The sequence below is a fragment of the Phaethon aethereus genome (assembly GCF_964289735.1).
Source record: "Phaethon aethereus genome assembly, chromosome: 1".
Taxonomy (NCBI): domain Eukaryota; kingdom Metazoa; phylum Chordata; class Aves; order Phaethontiformes; family Phaethontidae; genus Phaethon; species Phaethon aethereus.
Window position 1 is genome coordinate 96194460 of NC_138575.1, and position 15455 is coordinate 96209914.

At 39.8% G+C, this 15455-nt stretch overlaps 1 protein-coding gene across 2 annotated transcripts; it reads left to right on the plus strand.

Annotated features, from left to right (window-relative positions):
* Positions 1 to 384: 384 nt before the first annotated feature.
* On the plus strand, positions 385 to 8733 carry PCNP (PEST proteolytic signal containing nuclear protein; the record flags this gene model as incomplete). Of its 2 annotated transcripts, none has more annotated exons than XM_082014457.1 (5): positions 385 to 439; positions 3950 to 4170; positions 6145 to 6219; positions 6722 to 6777; positions 7739 to 8733. In XM_082014457.1, 5 exons carry the CDS (start codon positions 385 to 387, stop codon positions 7866 to 7868), a joined length of 537 nt encoding a protein of 178 aa, XP_081870583.1. In that variant the 3' UTR covers positions 7869 to 8733. The 2 variants fall into 2 exon arrangements, with proteins under 2 accessions (XP_081870583.1, XP_081870584.1); XM_082014458.1 differs by lacking the exon at positions 385 to 439 and adding an exon at positions 3871 to 3926 and having other exon boundaries at positions 4002 to 4170.
* Between the last annotated feature and the right edge of the window lie 6722 nt (positions 8734 to 15455).

The following is a 15455-nucleotide window of genomic DNA, read 5'->3' on the forward strand; positions in this document are numbered from 1 at the left end:
CCGCCAGCGCTGTGCACGGATGCAGTTCTGCACACCCGTGACGGAGGGGTTCTGCGTGTGACATCTAGGGGGACCAGAGGGGTGACGTCAAGGAAGCAGTTTCCAGGTGCGCAGCACTGCCGCGTGCGCAGCGCCCTATCATCCGCCTTTCGCGCCAAGGGCCTACCCGCCGGAAGCGCGTTACAGTATCGTCACTCGAAACGTCACTCGCCCGCCTATACGGCTCGGAGAGAAAAGCTTCCGGCTGCGCTGTTGAAGGCGAGGCCGGCCTGGCCGCTCTGGTCTCCGCCCGCGCTTTCTCTATGGTCGGGGGAGGGCCGAGGGGTGGAAGAGCCGCGGCGGGGCAGCGCGCATGCGCGGCGCGGGAGGCGGAGGCGGGGGAAAATGGCGGACGGCAGAGCTGAGGGGGAGAAGGCGAAGCGGCCGCAGCCCGGAGGAGGTGAACATGTAGTGCCTCTCGCCGCGTAGCTGTGGGGTGGGCAGAGGGTCCGGGCCGGTCCCTCAGGGGTGTTGGGGGGCCAGGGGTACCACCCCCGGCCGGGGCAGGCCAGGGCCGGGCCGTGCGGTGCCCGGCCCTGCGGGGAGAGGGGGCGGCCCGGGCCTGAGGGGGCTGCGCTGGAAGAGAGGCCGAGTCCTGGGCCCGCTGTCCTCACGCCTGAGGATTAGCTTCAGCCTTACAGGAGCCTTTTCAAAAATATAACAGCTTCTCCTTGTGCACATAAATGAATTATTTTTCTTTTTCTCAAAATCACACGGGATAGTTCTGCCGTGTATTGAGAGAAATTTGACTGTTGCTGCTGGCAAGGATGAAGGAGAACGCCTTAAAGATTAGCTTTTAACAGTTGTACCATTTGAAGAATGGATACAATGGGTAATATTCTTAAGTGAATATTACTTATGTTTTAAGCATCCTGGTTTTTTTGCTTGGCAGCCATCTGTAAGTTTTCTGTTTGGTTTTATATTATTTATTTTGTGACTTGGATATCACTATCACCTTGGGTTCTACTTATTATCAGTTCTCCTGAAATTTTTAATAATCTGTTTCTTTTCTGCTTTCTTCCCCTGACTTAAAAGTGAGAAGACAGTGTCTTTGCAAAGCTAAAGCTTCCTTTTCCTGTTTTTTTGTTGTTTAAGTATATCTGTAAGCAGAGAGCATTTTTTTTTATCTGTTGAAAGATTAAATCAAGCTTGTAAACCAATTAAGGTAGCCCCAACAGTGAATGTTATTTTTGATGATCACTAAAATATGAACAGTATTAGAACAGTATTACCTGATTTTACGTAGTTCCTTGGCTTTGATACTGTTGGGTTTGGGTTTTTGTGGTTTTGATTTTTTTCAATATTAGTAATATAGTAAGTGGACAGCATCAGTAGATCAGTTATCCGTACCATCTTGTGTACTGTTCAGTGTGCTGGAACATGATCTTAAAGAGTTGTGGTACATTGGCCCTATGGAAAGATAGTAATTCCCTGATGATTTGTGAAAGCAATTTAGTCTGTAGCTTTTGCCAAGTTCAGTGGCGTTTATCTTAAAGTTAACTTAGTTGTGACTGTGTGTGTTGTTACCACCACCAATGGTCACAAGGGCAAGAGATCCTGAAATGCTGTGCCGTGAGCACTGTCAGTCTTGTCACTTAAACCACCTGGACAATGGAAGTTGTCCACTTACATAGGTTGTTGATACTCATGAAAAAGTAATCTGTGAAGTAGGACAGCTTTTTATTACTGTGATCCATGAAAAAAAGCACTGGTGAGATTAGTTTTTGAAGTAGTACTGGTGCTTTTTGTAGGTGAGAGATGACCTTCTTGAGATCTCTAGGATATAATAAAAAAGCCTTAATGTCTTAAAAAATATATATGCATTGGCATGTGAGGTAGGAGAGACCTGTTTAATGGATAATACAAATCTGCATTTCTGTTTCCTGCAGAAATGGAACAGCACAACAGCTCCCTTCCCACCTACCCCAATTGTCTTATGCCCTTTATAGCTCCTTCAGCAAGTAAGAGTTTTTGTAAGGAAGCTATTTCTTTCAGTAGTCTACAGTTCATCCTACATGGAGCCTAGCAGAAGTAACATTCATCATGTAGTGGTTATAGGAGTTAATTTTGAGAGAGAAGCTGTTTAATATTTTGGTGAGAAAACAGATCTGGGGATTGATACAGCCAATTCCAGGTTGTGTTAAACTTCATCTTGTGCTTAGCAATAGTGTAGAATTTGCAGTCAAAGAAGCAAGCTGTAGTGTAACTAACTTCAAGCTAGCATTAGCTTAGGAACTTGGGCTGACCCAATGTGTCCTGAGATTTGGGCTGCTGTGGATTTTGTATCTTATGAAAAAGCAGACTTTTAGGCCTATTGTTCCAACAGTTTTAAGGCCAGTGAATCTTCTGCCTACCCTCAAATCACCTTAGCAGTCTCTTGTGTACCTAGATTGGACTTGTATTTGTATATTTTGTTTAATGTGGTTTTCTGGGCTAGCTGTAAAGAGCTTTTCATAGCCTTGCAGACTGCTGTTTGGAAAACTGTGCTAAGACTGCAACCAATGCCCAAGGTCACTTGTGTAAATTTTGCCTGTTTCTCTTTCCTCCTTTGTTTGTCACTTTTATATCTAGACTTTCTGGGTCAAATTTCTAGTGGTGCAGACTAGTACCATTTAATAGAGTGAAATTGATTGAAGTTATTAATATTTTTTGTGATCTACCATGTTTCCAAAGGTAAATAATAAATCCATTTTTGTTCCAATCACTTATTATCTTGATAGCTAGAAGAGTGGGGTAGAAAGGGTATATTCTTCTGCTTATGATTTGGGAAATAGCAGAGAAATATATGTAGATGGTGTCCCTAGGTTTTCTTTCTCCTGATGTTGTTTGCTTCCTTTTTTTTTCTCAGAGCTACAATCTTGTTGATTCCCAGTTCAGACTAGCTTCTCTCCCATTGCTCTATCTTACTTAATAATTTTGCTATTAGAGAGCGTTGTGAAGAGCTTTCTTCCCGGATGGTCTGAATTTGCTGTATGGAGGGTCCTGTTCCCCACTTGATATAATGAGGAACTGATGCTAGCTCCAGTTTATGTTAGGTTGATAGTATGAGCACTTTCCTGTCCATTCCTCAATGTATGGGTTGTTGGTTGTTTTTTTGTGCTACTGCAGTGATTTGCTTATTGCAGCAGCAGAGAAACGTATTTTTGCTGAAGCATTTGCTATGTTCAGTATGAGTTTTCCAAGGATGCCTTTGGCTCTTGATTTAGCTGAAGAAGCTGAGTGTATAGGAATGAAAACATGATTTGAGTATTTTATCTCTCTGGATCATTGTTCAGCTGCTATGTTTTCCATGACTTTACACAAAACCAGAAAAGATGAAATCTATATATAATGTTTTTCTAGTGCTGATTCCTTCCTCAAGCAGAGCTTGGCAGATTTATTACACATGAGATGTGGACAGGTGGTGACTTGAGACATGATTGAGACAGCTGGCCTCACTGTAGTCACTTCCATGATTTTAGATTTGTGCCAGACAAGCCTAGAGACTGGCATGGACATGTTTTTGTAGAAATTTAGTAGAATTAATTTTAACTTAGATTATCTACTCTAGATTTGGAATTGGGATTCCAATTATGAAAGCTTATCTATGGCAACTTAAACCCTAAAAAGATGTAGTGATCTACATTTAATTTACTACATGAACTTTGACTTCCATACTAAATAAAAAGATGGTGCTTCAAGATTGTTTTCCTGGCTTGTACACAAGAAGTTCTTTACAAGTAGTGGAGTTCTTGCAGTTTCTTCTCCTCTTTGTGTTTTGCTGTCCACTAAATGTACGTTGGTGAAAACTGCTGTCACTAAAAACACCTTACCTATTGCGCCCAAAGTATAATGCTTTTTGAGGTTGCTGCTCCCATCAATCTGCTCAGTAAAAATAGCTCATCTTGGTAAGTTGTTTCGACTTCACCAGGACCTGAAGAAGAGGCAGAAAAACCTGTGAAAACTAAGACTGTTTCTTCCAGTAATGGAGGAGAAAGTTCGAGTCGCAGCGCAGAGAAACGGGCAGCTAATGAAGAAGCTGAAGACTTCACCACAAAGCCTGCTCCTGCCAAAATGTCCAAGTTTGGATTTTCCATAGGCAGTCAGACAGCAAAGAAGGCATCTGCAATATCCATCAAACTAGGAGCAAATGTAAGTTGTCTGAGGGCTTTTTATTTTAAGGAAAGCGAGGCAAAGGGGAAGTACTTGGGGGAGACTTCTGTGCGGAAGGAAAGCCCTGAATTAAATGTGTGTAACTTGGATAAAGTTTAAGAAAGCATTGCAGGGCCAGCTTGTCATGCATGTGTAAGTACTTCAAGGTGATTAATACTAGGTCGATTGTCTCAGGAAGCATAAGGCTTGATTGAAATGAACTGTAGATCTTTGACCATACAGAATAATTTCATCATGAGATTTGGTAAGTGTGGAATAATTTCCTGAGGGAAATGAGCAGACTTCTTAACTGTTCAGGCTACTTTGAAATGAGTGCTGGGAGCTTCATTGCACAGGATGCTTAAAGCTACAAGAAAGCAAGTACTCACCTAGATGGCTTAATAGGTCATCTTCCACTCCAAAGATCTTATTTTAGCATGGGAAACTACCATTTATTTTTCAATGACTTTGCCTGTTCTTTGCAAGGTCGATATGATTCATTTATGCTATATGCAAGAAGTGAGACATCATTACACAGGTTCCTGAGAACTCTGATCCCCTTTTATTGTCCAGTACAAGGTATCCTTGTGCGTGTTCAGATGTGAATCTGATGCTTCTCTTTACTGCTAAAGTAGTCCTCTACTAGCATGGGCAAGGACAATCCAGATGCCACCTCTCTATTAAATACAGTTCATTTACACTTCCCATGTGCCACTGTGGTGGATACATTATAAATCCTTGTCTGGATTAAATTCAAACTGTAATCGTGAAAGCCTTGCACCTGCAATGCCAGCATTTCATAGATCTGCAGAAGATGAAAAGAGTGCTCTGTTGTTTTGTGATGGGAGGGAGATGGGGTCTGGCAGCATTCGAGGGTATAAATGCAACCCGATCAGCTCAGACTTTGGAAAAATTGACAAAGCTGCCTTCTCTGAGCCACTAGCAAGGTCCGATTTCTCACGTAGAAGGATACTTCCGGTGGCAATAAACTTGGCTCAGGGTTTCTGTCTCACCGAATTTAGTGGGTCACTGGCAGTGCACCAGATTGGACAGTGCTGAAACTTACCCTGTTTCTTTTTAGTCATCTTTACTCCCTTAATATGTTACCCGTTCCTGTGGAGCTTTAAAAAATGGCACAATATTTATATGTTACTCACTGTTGGTGAGGAATAGCCGTAGACTGTCACAGAAGAACTCTGCTTGCAGTATCAGCTTTGAAACTATGAATGAAATAATCACCAATACAGTCAAAATGGAGGAAGCATTGATTATGGTTGATTTAGATAATTGGTAGTGCTGTACAAGCAAACTGTTCTGATGACTCAGCGCTTTCTTAATGGTCTCGAAGTTAATTCCAATGTGTGTGCTGTATTACATGTAACAGTAGTGAGTTTGATAGCTTCTTACACTTTAAATAGAGGAAAGGTATTTATTTTAAATAAAAATACTACTTTTTAAAGGAGCCTTATATTAATCAGACCGTGTGATGCACACTGATGCTGGTTAAAAAGTTTTAAGCCAGAAAGCTGTTATGTTGTTAAAAGACAAGAAAATAAACATACTCATCTTTCTGGCATTGATGGATAAGAAAACTCCAAAAGTTTTGGAATGGAAGCAGTGACATAGTAGAATTTTGAATACCAGAACTTATTCAGGTTCTGATTTAATTGTTCATGTCATGCACCAGTGGCTGTATACCCCTGCAGTGTGATGGAAAGTTAAGACTTGCTTGTGGGGAATTGCAATATGGGAGGGCTTGACTCACTTCTCAGAGTGTCTCTCACACAAATGAGCAGCTGTTTTCCTTTTTCATTAAAGAGAAACCTTTATCAGCTTGATTCGAACAACACCACTTTTTCCCCTTATTGCCTGTTTCAGTGAAGATACGTAACTTCATTTTACCAAAATATTTAAAATACCAAGAGTAGCTTTTTTTGAGTTAGTAGACTTACTTGTACATTTGGTCTTTTTCAGAAGCCTAAAGAGCCTGTTCCAACCCTTGCTCCAAAAACCCTTTCTGTAGCAGCAGCTTTCAATGAAGATGAAGATGTGAGTAATAAGCTAGTGATCAACACAACTTGAAGTTCCATTGGTGTGGGTGAGAGTTAGGCAGAGTGGGTCATTTAAGGTTCTCTGCATAAATGTCAGGGATTTTCACCTTAGAAACATCTCTTGTGTTCCTGTTTAAGAATTTACAACTTTGTAGCACTTGTGCTGGTTCAAGAAATCATTAAAGTGTTGATAACTTTCCCTGAAAATGAGATGCACAACATAATTTGAACTAATTGTTGCTTTCTCTGTACTTGATAAAGGGAAGAAAAGTTGTGCTGCTTCTGGTTTGTTGAATATTTTATTGTCATGTTACTGCTCAGTCTTACACAGAGGTGAACAAAGGAATTTGTATTTCTTTCTGTAACCTTGTAGAACCTCTGTTTTGTTGTAAGTCACTTTGCTTTCCTGTAGGGCTGTTGTCCATAATATATCTTGTCAGACATTTGAAATGTTCAAAAGACAGCGGCCAGCCATGCTCTAACCTCCTTTCTCTCTGTAGAGTGAACCGGAAGAAATGCCTCCAGAAGCCAAGATGCGCATGAAGAACATTGGAAGGTACGTCAGCTTTTAACTATGGGTTGGAGAAGGGTGAGTGTGTGAGAATACCTTCTCGAGCACAGGTGAGATTTTGCAGATGGTTTAGAAATGTAGGAATATAGAATAAGTTCAAAGAGTTTTTCTCCAGAAACAGGAAAATTTTAATGTAGATATTTTCTAATGTTTCAGCTCTACGTTAAAAGTAGTACATTTACACTTGCATTTTGAATCTTACTTGCCTTTGTTCTGAGGAAGAAATTGATTCTATATTAAATAGAAGCTAGCTTTCTTTTTGGAAAGGTAATAGGTTCCTGCTTGCTGCTAAACTTTCCATCTTTCTAGTTCTCCATTTCATAAATTGCCCTCAAGTAGAGTAGTCTGCTCAGATTTTTAAACTCCCGTGCAAGGGGAAGATGAGAATCTTCTCTTTCAGAGAGACAGACTAGCTTGTTTACTTCTAAAACAATATATATATAATTCTTCTGCTTGCCACAAAATTGAGACAGTCTAGAGCCAATCCTAAAATAAATAAGGACTTTTTCAGAGGAGGCTTCACTTAAGTTAGGGATGAATTTTGAGCATATGTATTTTTAAGATGTTTATCATGATAGGCTGCTTTTAAAGGCAGTTCCCTGGAGGCTCACTACTCTTCAGTGGTGTTTTTTCTCCAGTAGCAAATTTGGATCCTCAATTTCATAGCTCTTGCCACAAATTCTTCACAGCTGGCAGCAGTTGCTGCCACTCCCACCTCCTCTGCTGCCCCATCTCATCGCTCTGTCTTGATGTGCTACAGAGAGATCCGTTCTGTGGCCAACTTGCAGTTGCTAATAGTGAGGACTCCTGATCTAATGGAAAGAAAGAAATGTGTCATAGTTTCTGGTGGTAGCTTGGTCTTGAAGTTGGTGTTTTCAATGTCATGTTGCCCAAACTACTATAGTTGAACTGACTTTCTCAACTGATCTTGTTTTACTTTTCACAGGGATACACCAACCTCAGCAGGACCAAATTCCTTCAATAAAGGAAAGCATGGTTTTTCTGACAACCAGAAGCTATGGGAACGAAATATAAAATCTCATCTTGGAAATGTCCATGACCAAGAAAATAACTAAATGATGTGGATTGAAAGTTGGGTGTTTGGGGGGAGGGGAGGGTGTAATGTTAAAGGAACAGTTTCCTTTTTTAAGAATGGTATAAGACTATCTTTGGAGCCACTTTTTTAAGATTTTGAGTGGTACAGTAATAACTGAGTTTGAAATTAGAGGTAATTTATGTTTTGTATACAGATTTCAAGGCATTTGCTAATTTTGTAGTTCCATGTGATTAGTTTCAAAAGGTTAAGATAATAAAGGAATTGGAGTGGTACCTTTTTAAGATTTTTTTTTTTTTGGTCAGTGATTAATTAAGGTGGATGAAAAAGGTTACTGTCTCTTTAATCAGGTTAACATTGAGTGCTCTTGCATTCTCACTTCTGGCTCCCTCTTCATAACAGGAGAAACAGTTGACTCCTAGGAATACTGCTAAAGAGAGTGAGCATTGTCTTGTGCTAGAAGTGTTACTGGACTATTAATTTGAATATAAACTTATGCAGGAAATAATAAGAACCTGGATTTTTTTTTTTTTCCCCTGCAGTCACCTTTTGTTAAGTCTCTGCAAACTAGAAATTGTATTGCTCTGAGTGGCTCTGGTAACTTAGCTCTAATTTTGTTTAAAACTTCTTGTAGGATGTGTAACCTTCTGTGGCCTGTTTCATCCTAAGGAAACGGGCCTTGTCTGTATATTAGATACAGTCTGTAAAGAATATTCACTACAAAGGTAAATCAGTATTTTCAGTGTGCTCCTCTTAAATCATTAGCCTTGAGTAGTGCTTGTTAGCATTTCCTTGTGGTACACAAAAGCTACCACCAAAAAGACAAGCTAATGTACATTAAGCTTCACATTTTGTTGAAATATTTTTCTTTACTATGCCTAGAAGGAATAAAAGCCACACCAAAAATCGGTAACTCACTGCTTAAGAATGAAAAATCTAAGATGCACTTTCCCTGTCTTGCCATTTAAAACAAGATGCCTTGATGTCTGTGACCTCAGTGGACACTATCAGGTTAAAGAAGAATCCTGTATTTGCAGTCCTAATGCTCCTAGCGAGTATCAACTTCAGAAATAAAACTCGACCTTTTCCTACCTGTCTGCCTTTTGCAATAACTTTGAACAATTACATTAGTCAGGTCAGTTTAATTTCCTAGCTTTCATACTACAGAAAACTACACTACCACTACAGTGCTGTAGGATTTCAAACCTAGTAAGGACTGCCTAAATTTCAGCCCAATTCAGACTGTGAATTTTAAAATAGCAGAACTGGTTAAACAAAAAGTTATCGAGAGCAACTCCTCTCTGCCTGTGCCTGCCCCCCCCCCCCCCACAAATGCAAGGTTGTTTTTAAACTCAAACGCCTGATAGTGTCAACCACTAAATTAATCTCAACCTGGAACTGGTTGTTGAATTCAGTATGTTAATTGTTTTTATCCTGCCTCTCAAACCTTTCTTTATGCTAAAGTTGAACCTGTGAGTGCAGAAAGGAAAGTGCATCTTGAAGTATATTTTTTTTTTTTTAATTTTAGGAAAGCTCTGACCACTTAGACTTTTCAGTTTGTAAGTTCTAAAAAATATTTTTTTGTATTTTTGTATTGTACGTGTAATCTTTTTTCTTTTGAAGTCTGATGCAGTTGAATACCTGTAACTATTTTCTTTAAAAGCCTTGTTATAAACGTAACATAAAAACGTATACATTATTTTTTTTTTCCATAGCAGAAATCTTTGGTTTATTTAAAACAAAACATGCTTTCAAAACTGACATTCAGGACTTCCAAAACAGATTTGGGCATTACTGGAACTAGGCAAGGCAAAATGAAGCATTTACTTTTCACTTACTTTCACCACATGTGGTTATGTTTGTTGAAATAAATCCATTTAAGATAGTGGTAATTCACAGTGAATACCTATTTTATCTTGCTCCTTAGTAGGTACTTGATACTGTGTTGGTCACTTGTATTAGGAAAAAGCAAAACGGACCGTTGAGAAAGAACAAGAAGATGACTTTGAGGCCTGCTCTTTCCTAGTTAACCTACCACCAACAATGTCTTCCTTGTCTTTGGCTGGAGCAGATAATAATTTCAAGAGAATTTCCTGGTGATTCAAAATCCTTTAGGAAAGTACTAGGCGGAACAGCACTGTAGGAAATGCCTTCCATGCAAGTGAGAGAGAAAAAGTTAAGTTTATCTTACTCCCATGGTCAATAAATGTAATCCTAGACTGCAGCAGCTTCTGCATCTCAGCTGAAGGTGAGCAGAGATCCTGCCTCTGCTGTACGAGTTCCGTTCCTTCTCAGTGCCTCACAGAAGAAAATTGATCAGGATAGACTAAATCCACTCAGGACTCAGTGTCTGACAAGCTTGATCTTGTAGCTACAAGGGTGTCATCTGGTGTTTAATATCTGATGCTTGCAGGAAATGGTCTGAAAAGTATCGTCAAGGCAGATGTTAGCTGGAACTTCACTTGGAAGTTCTAGGCCACACTCATGGCCTTTGCAGGAAGGTAGTCTTGTAGCATGTGTTGGGGTTTTTGTTCTTTTTCTAAGAATATTCAGGAATCCTAAAACTCATGGTAAACTACCTGATTTAGCTATCTTAAGTGCTTCCTGAAGATATGCTGAGAAGTTTAGCTCCTTAGCATAGCAAGGTGTGTATCCGTGTCAGTGGTTGAAATGTCTATCCATGTAACCTGTGCGGTTTTATCTCAGAAGGCTTATGCCTGCTTAGCAGTAAAGCTTTACTTAGCACCTGAGCAGCTTGCAAAGCATTGGAGATGTTAGGTGAAGACATGAGTAGTTACCCAGTAATCTTTGTGCTGCCCTGCAGCTCAGCTGCTTTTGAGCCTGCTGGGTTGTGAATGGATCCAAACTCATCTAATGCTAAATATGTAATAATAATTAAAAAAAAAAAACAACAGTGCAGTCAACTACTAGTGGCAGTGTTTGAGGCAATCCTGGTGCACCTAACTCATTCTGTTAAAAGCATAGGAGGTGCACTGTCCACATTCTCAGAATCTGTATTTTATGGGCAGGAAGAAGCACCCAACCAGCCTGTCTGTAAGGTAGCTGATGAATACTATTTTAATTTCATGGGTTTACTCCCATGTTGCAGATGACCTAACTACAGTATTCAGCCAACTTTGACAAAACTACCTATCATGTCCTAATGTGACCACCACGGCAGTGGCAGCCACAGCTGCCTTCAGGCCTGTTGTGCTTGATGGTTGTGTCTGCCAGGTTTGTAGGGCACTTCCTTGCCAGAACCCACACAACTGCTGAGTTCCATGTGCTGGGGGTGGCTTTGCAAAAGCTTTTGTTGTGAGGGGGCTTGGAGAGTCAGCTTTTGAGAAAATGGTGGCTTCTGCTTCCTGCAGAGGCAAATGGAAGTTTTGCACTATTGGAAGCCACGGGTGTAACTAGAACTCTTTCTAGGCTTCCGTAAGATAAGAAAAGAAATCTGAAGAAGCAACAGAATTTCAAGGCAACTTTCCATCTGTGTAGTTAGTGGTCTTAAAAGGTGTTCTGCAAAACGAGGTTGGTTTGTTTTTTAATTCATTATCAAATTAAAAATCAAGGAATGCTGAATCATTCTGCCCTTAAGCTGCAGAAGGGAAGGTTACATTCTAAAAATCACCATAATTTGTCTAGTTCCTCTGCCACGAGACACTAGACCACCGTAAAAATTGGACAATTAACTATTTGCTTTTTACTTTATCCTGTTAACACCTTCCTTCTTTCTTCTGATTTTATTAAAGGAGAGATCTCCTACTGTCCTCTAATTTTGATATATTGGCATCTTGAAAGCTACGTAGTGCTTACTTAGGAAAGCTGCTTGTCTTCAATAATTTGGAGCCATTGCCTCAGGATAGATGCATAGTTATCCATAGAATTAAAAAGCATGAAACATGAACTGTTACACTAGATCTCTGTATACAGCGTGTTAAATTTCTGTTTACGGACTCCCATTTAAAAGCCTGGAGTGGTGGGAGTGCAAGCAAGGGATTTACTCACCACAGCAAGCCTTTAAACTCTGCAGTGCAGAGTTTTTGTGGTATAGACACATATGTGCCAGCTACCCTTTAGGCTAGGTAGAGCAAGTAAGAGTGCCAGTGATGCTCAGAGCTAGCAATTAGAGTATGTATTTTTTGATTCAGTGGCATACAGTGAGGTCTTAAAAACCTTTGCTGATCTTGTGACTTAGTTCTTAAATTTGGTTCCTGGGATTGGATTTCCTGATGAGATGGATGTACAAATAAAGCATTTGTGGTTCTGTAGCAAGAGCTCCACTGAAACTTGAAGTCCTGAGCCTATGTTTATGTTTTCCTTGCAGTACAAGTGTATTAATTTAAGGTAATGCAATTCATTACAAAAACATAATTACCTCTCCTTTTTTTTCTCCCCCAGCTTTCCATAATTTGTAGACATAGTAGTTGCATATAAAGTAGCTTGTTATAAAATAGCTACTATATTTATAAAAATATAAATTCCACCTTTGCTCCTGTGAAAGAAGTGTAACTGTGGTAGCCCTTCATCCATATGTACACCAGCCTCTACTATATAGAATTGCACCGGAGAGCAGCGTAGCATAAAGAGTAATTGTGAAACTAAGCGAGTATCTTAGCCTGTGCTTTATTTTTGTTACTCAGATGCTTGCTCAATGTGGTGCTGTTCACATGTAAAATTTAAGGCTGCAACAAGAAGAGCTTGGACTACTACTCTAATAGTACTGAGTAAGTAAATACCGATGTTCCCATCTGTAAGGCAGGGCACTTAATTAAGATGAGAAATACTGCCCTCAGGACAAAACTTCATAGGGGCGTGAGACAAACTTACTTCCTGGAAGGTCCCTTCCAAGTCACACTAGACTTGTAAGTGTATGTAAGACCTGCACCTGGCAACATCACCTGGGGCCTCTCGCCTTCCATAGCTTCAACTCTTCTGCATGAGAACAGGTCTCTGTGAAGAACTGCTGGAGAGGTGCTGGGTTCCCACCACGTTGGCAGCAGCAGCTGTAAGGCTGGCTCCTGAATGTTAATATATTAAATGTATACACAGTTCCAATGCTGTAGAAATTCATGGCCCCTTCCTTTAACAGCCAGGAATGACATGGTTCTAGCTGAAGTGGAGATGCAGGCAGGTGGAAATTATCTGTGCATCCCTTTGCTGTTTTTCATCTATAGGTGCACATCCCTATGGCATAGCATTTGTTCAGTGGTAGGCCATGTTACTCCTTCAGCACTCAGCACCACTGTTTTCATTGAATTACATGCTTCCTGCTTAGCTTGGTTACCTATAGGGGCTTACTGAAGAGTTAATACACCAAAAAGCTCCTCACAATTTCCCCTAGGAATCGGCATGAACCACAAAAGGTCATCAGCCTGTCTGCAACATCAACCTTGCCTTAAAGTTGCTCTAACAAGTAAATGGGAAGGGACAGAGTGGCCTTCGTTCCCAGACCAGGAGGCAGCTACACAGCTCATCCTTCAGCCAGGAGTGTTGACACTGGAGGACAACTTCAGAGCCCCATCCGCTGCTCAAAAGTTCATCTCAGAGTAGAGGCCAAGACAGAAATGCTGTGTGATGCTTTCTTTGGAGTGGCATTTTTCTGTACAAAAACCCAAGTCAAGACAAATAACATCTGAAACTAAAATGGTTACAGCTGGGTATCAGGGGGCTGAGCAGATGCCTCATCCACCAAGAGGTCACTGTGCTCTTGTGTAACCATTTAGGAGGGCTGTGGGTTTCCTTTCCTCATACAAGTTAATTTTTTGAGTCTTAAGCAAAAATTAAAAAGTAGGTGTTAATAGAGGTGTTCAGACCAGACATCTATTGGTATACAGAAGATGAAATATTGGAGAGGAATAAATAATTCTGCAATACTTCATTCCCCACTGAAAAAGAAAAGTTTCTTGAAAGAGCAAAGCTCAGTTTATTTAATGACAGAAATAACCGTAACTTTATACATCTAACACTAAATAAAAAGAGCAGAATGTACAGATCAAATTCATTATGTACAGGAATTCACTAGGAATACTATATAAATGGACATTTCCCCATTAACTTTATTTAACAAAAAAAATCAAATTAAATAATATCAACTGCCTATTTGCAGTCCAACGTCAAACAGATTGCAGAAGGGTAGTGAACATCTTAAATTAAGAGCTGAAATCTAAAAATAAACAACTTCACACATATGGGAACAGCAAAGCTAAGGGTGACACTCCCTACTTACCTCACGCCCTTCTGAAAAGGGTAAGGCACGGTATGCTAGGGCAGGGGTGCTGCAACTTTCAGCTTTAACATTCCTGGCTGAGTCTTGTTTAGGGAACAACCTTTTGTGATTTGTTCATTTGTTTTTAAACGGCAAGCCATTAAGTCAGTTAAAGCATTTTTATAGTGAGTAAGGAAGGCTCCGAAATTCAGATTCACTTCTGTTTCTTCCATAGGCTGGGCAAATAAATAAATGCACCAAAGATTAAACTAAGGTGCTGGTAATATTCTTGTTGTAAGGTAACACACTAAATATACAAATAATGTTCTAGCACTATTTACAGCTATTTTTCCTTGAACAGTTCCTCACTTCAGTAATACATCATTATTTGTAAGATACAAACATTGAAGTAAATTTTAAAGTTTACCTAGTGCTCTTAAATCTTTTTCCATCGTAATGGCAGTATTTTAAGCAGGATGGCTATCTCCAGATTCTTGATCATACAAAAATTCAAGAGCTACAGCTAGCAGTATTTTTTTTTTTGAAGTAATCATTTTAGTTTTACTCCATTTGGCAATTAGAAAAGAATACAATTGTAAAGGCCTGCAGGATGTATAAATAACTACATTACTTTTCTGCAGGAAGACCTTGACCTCTGAAACAGTCATCTACAGATTAATTCAGATCCAAGGCAGGAACTCAAACTACATAACTGCTTAAAAAATTTTCAACAACTGCATATCTACATGCTTGCAAAGTATAAAAAGAACAGTCCATTCTATAGCTTAGTAGACAGATACTCAAATAGTTAAATAAGATGAAAGGTAGAAAGACTAATTCAAATGAGGTGGTAACTTTCTCACAGGTTCTGCTTAAATTTTGTTCAGTGGATCCCTTTCACAGGTAGCACAGAGCTATATGCATGTAACTTTGTTTACAAAGTTTACCCTGCAGTATTAGAGGCTGCTGGCTCCTTGGATACCTTGCTGCTGTCAAAGTTGGGAAACATTTGGTAATACTATAGACCAAGAACAATTTAAAAAATACAGTTCTGATTGTTCATGTGCATAGCACCTTCAGTTACCTCGACAGACATGTTTGTTTCTTTAAAAAAAAAAACAAACAACCACCACAAAAACAACAATGAAAGAACCCACACTGTGCACATATGAAGATGTGCACTGTCCGTGGTATCAGAGATGTTTAAATTTGGGCCAGGCATGGCTGTGACTCATGCTTACTTGCAGGAAAACCTAGTAAGAATTTTTCCATCTATGTGGTGTAACACTGGGTAATTACCTTGCCCTAGAAGTACTTTCTTACAGCAGCACTAATAAGGTCTTCCAGAGACTTTGGTAATTTTGAGACAAATTTGATTTTTACCCCATACTAAGGTTTTTC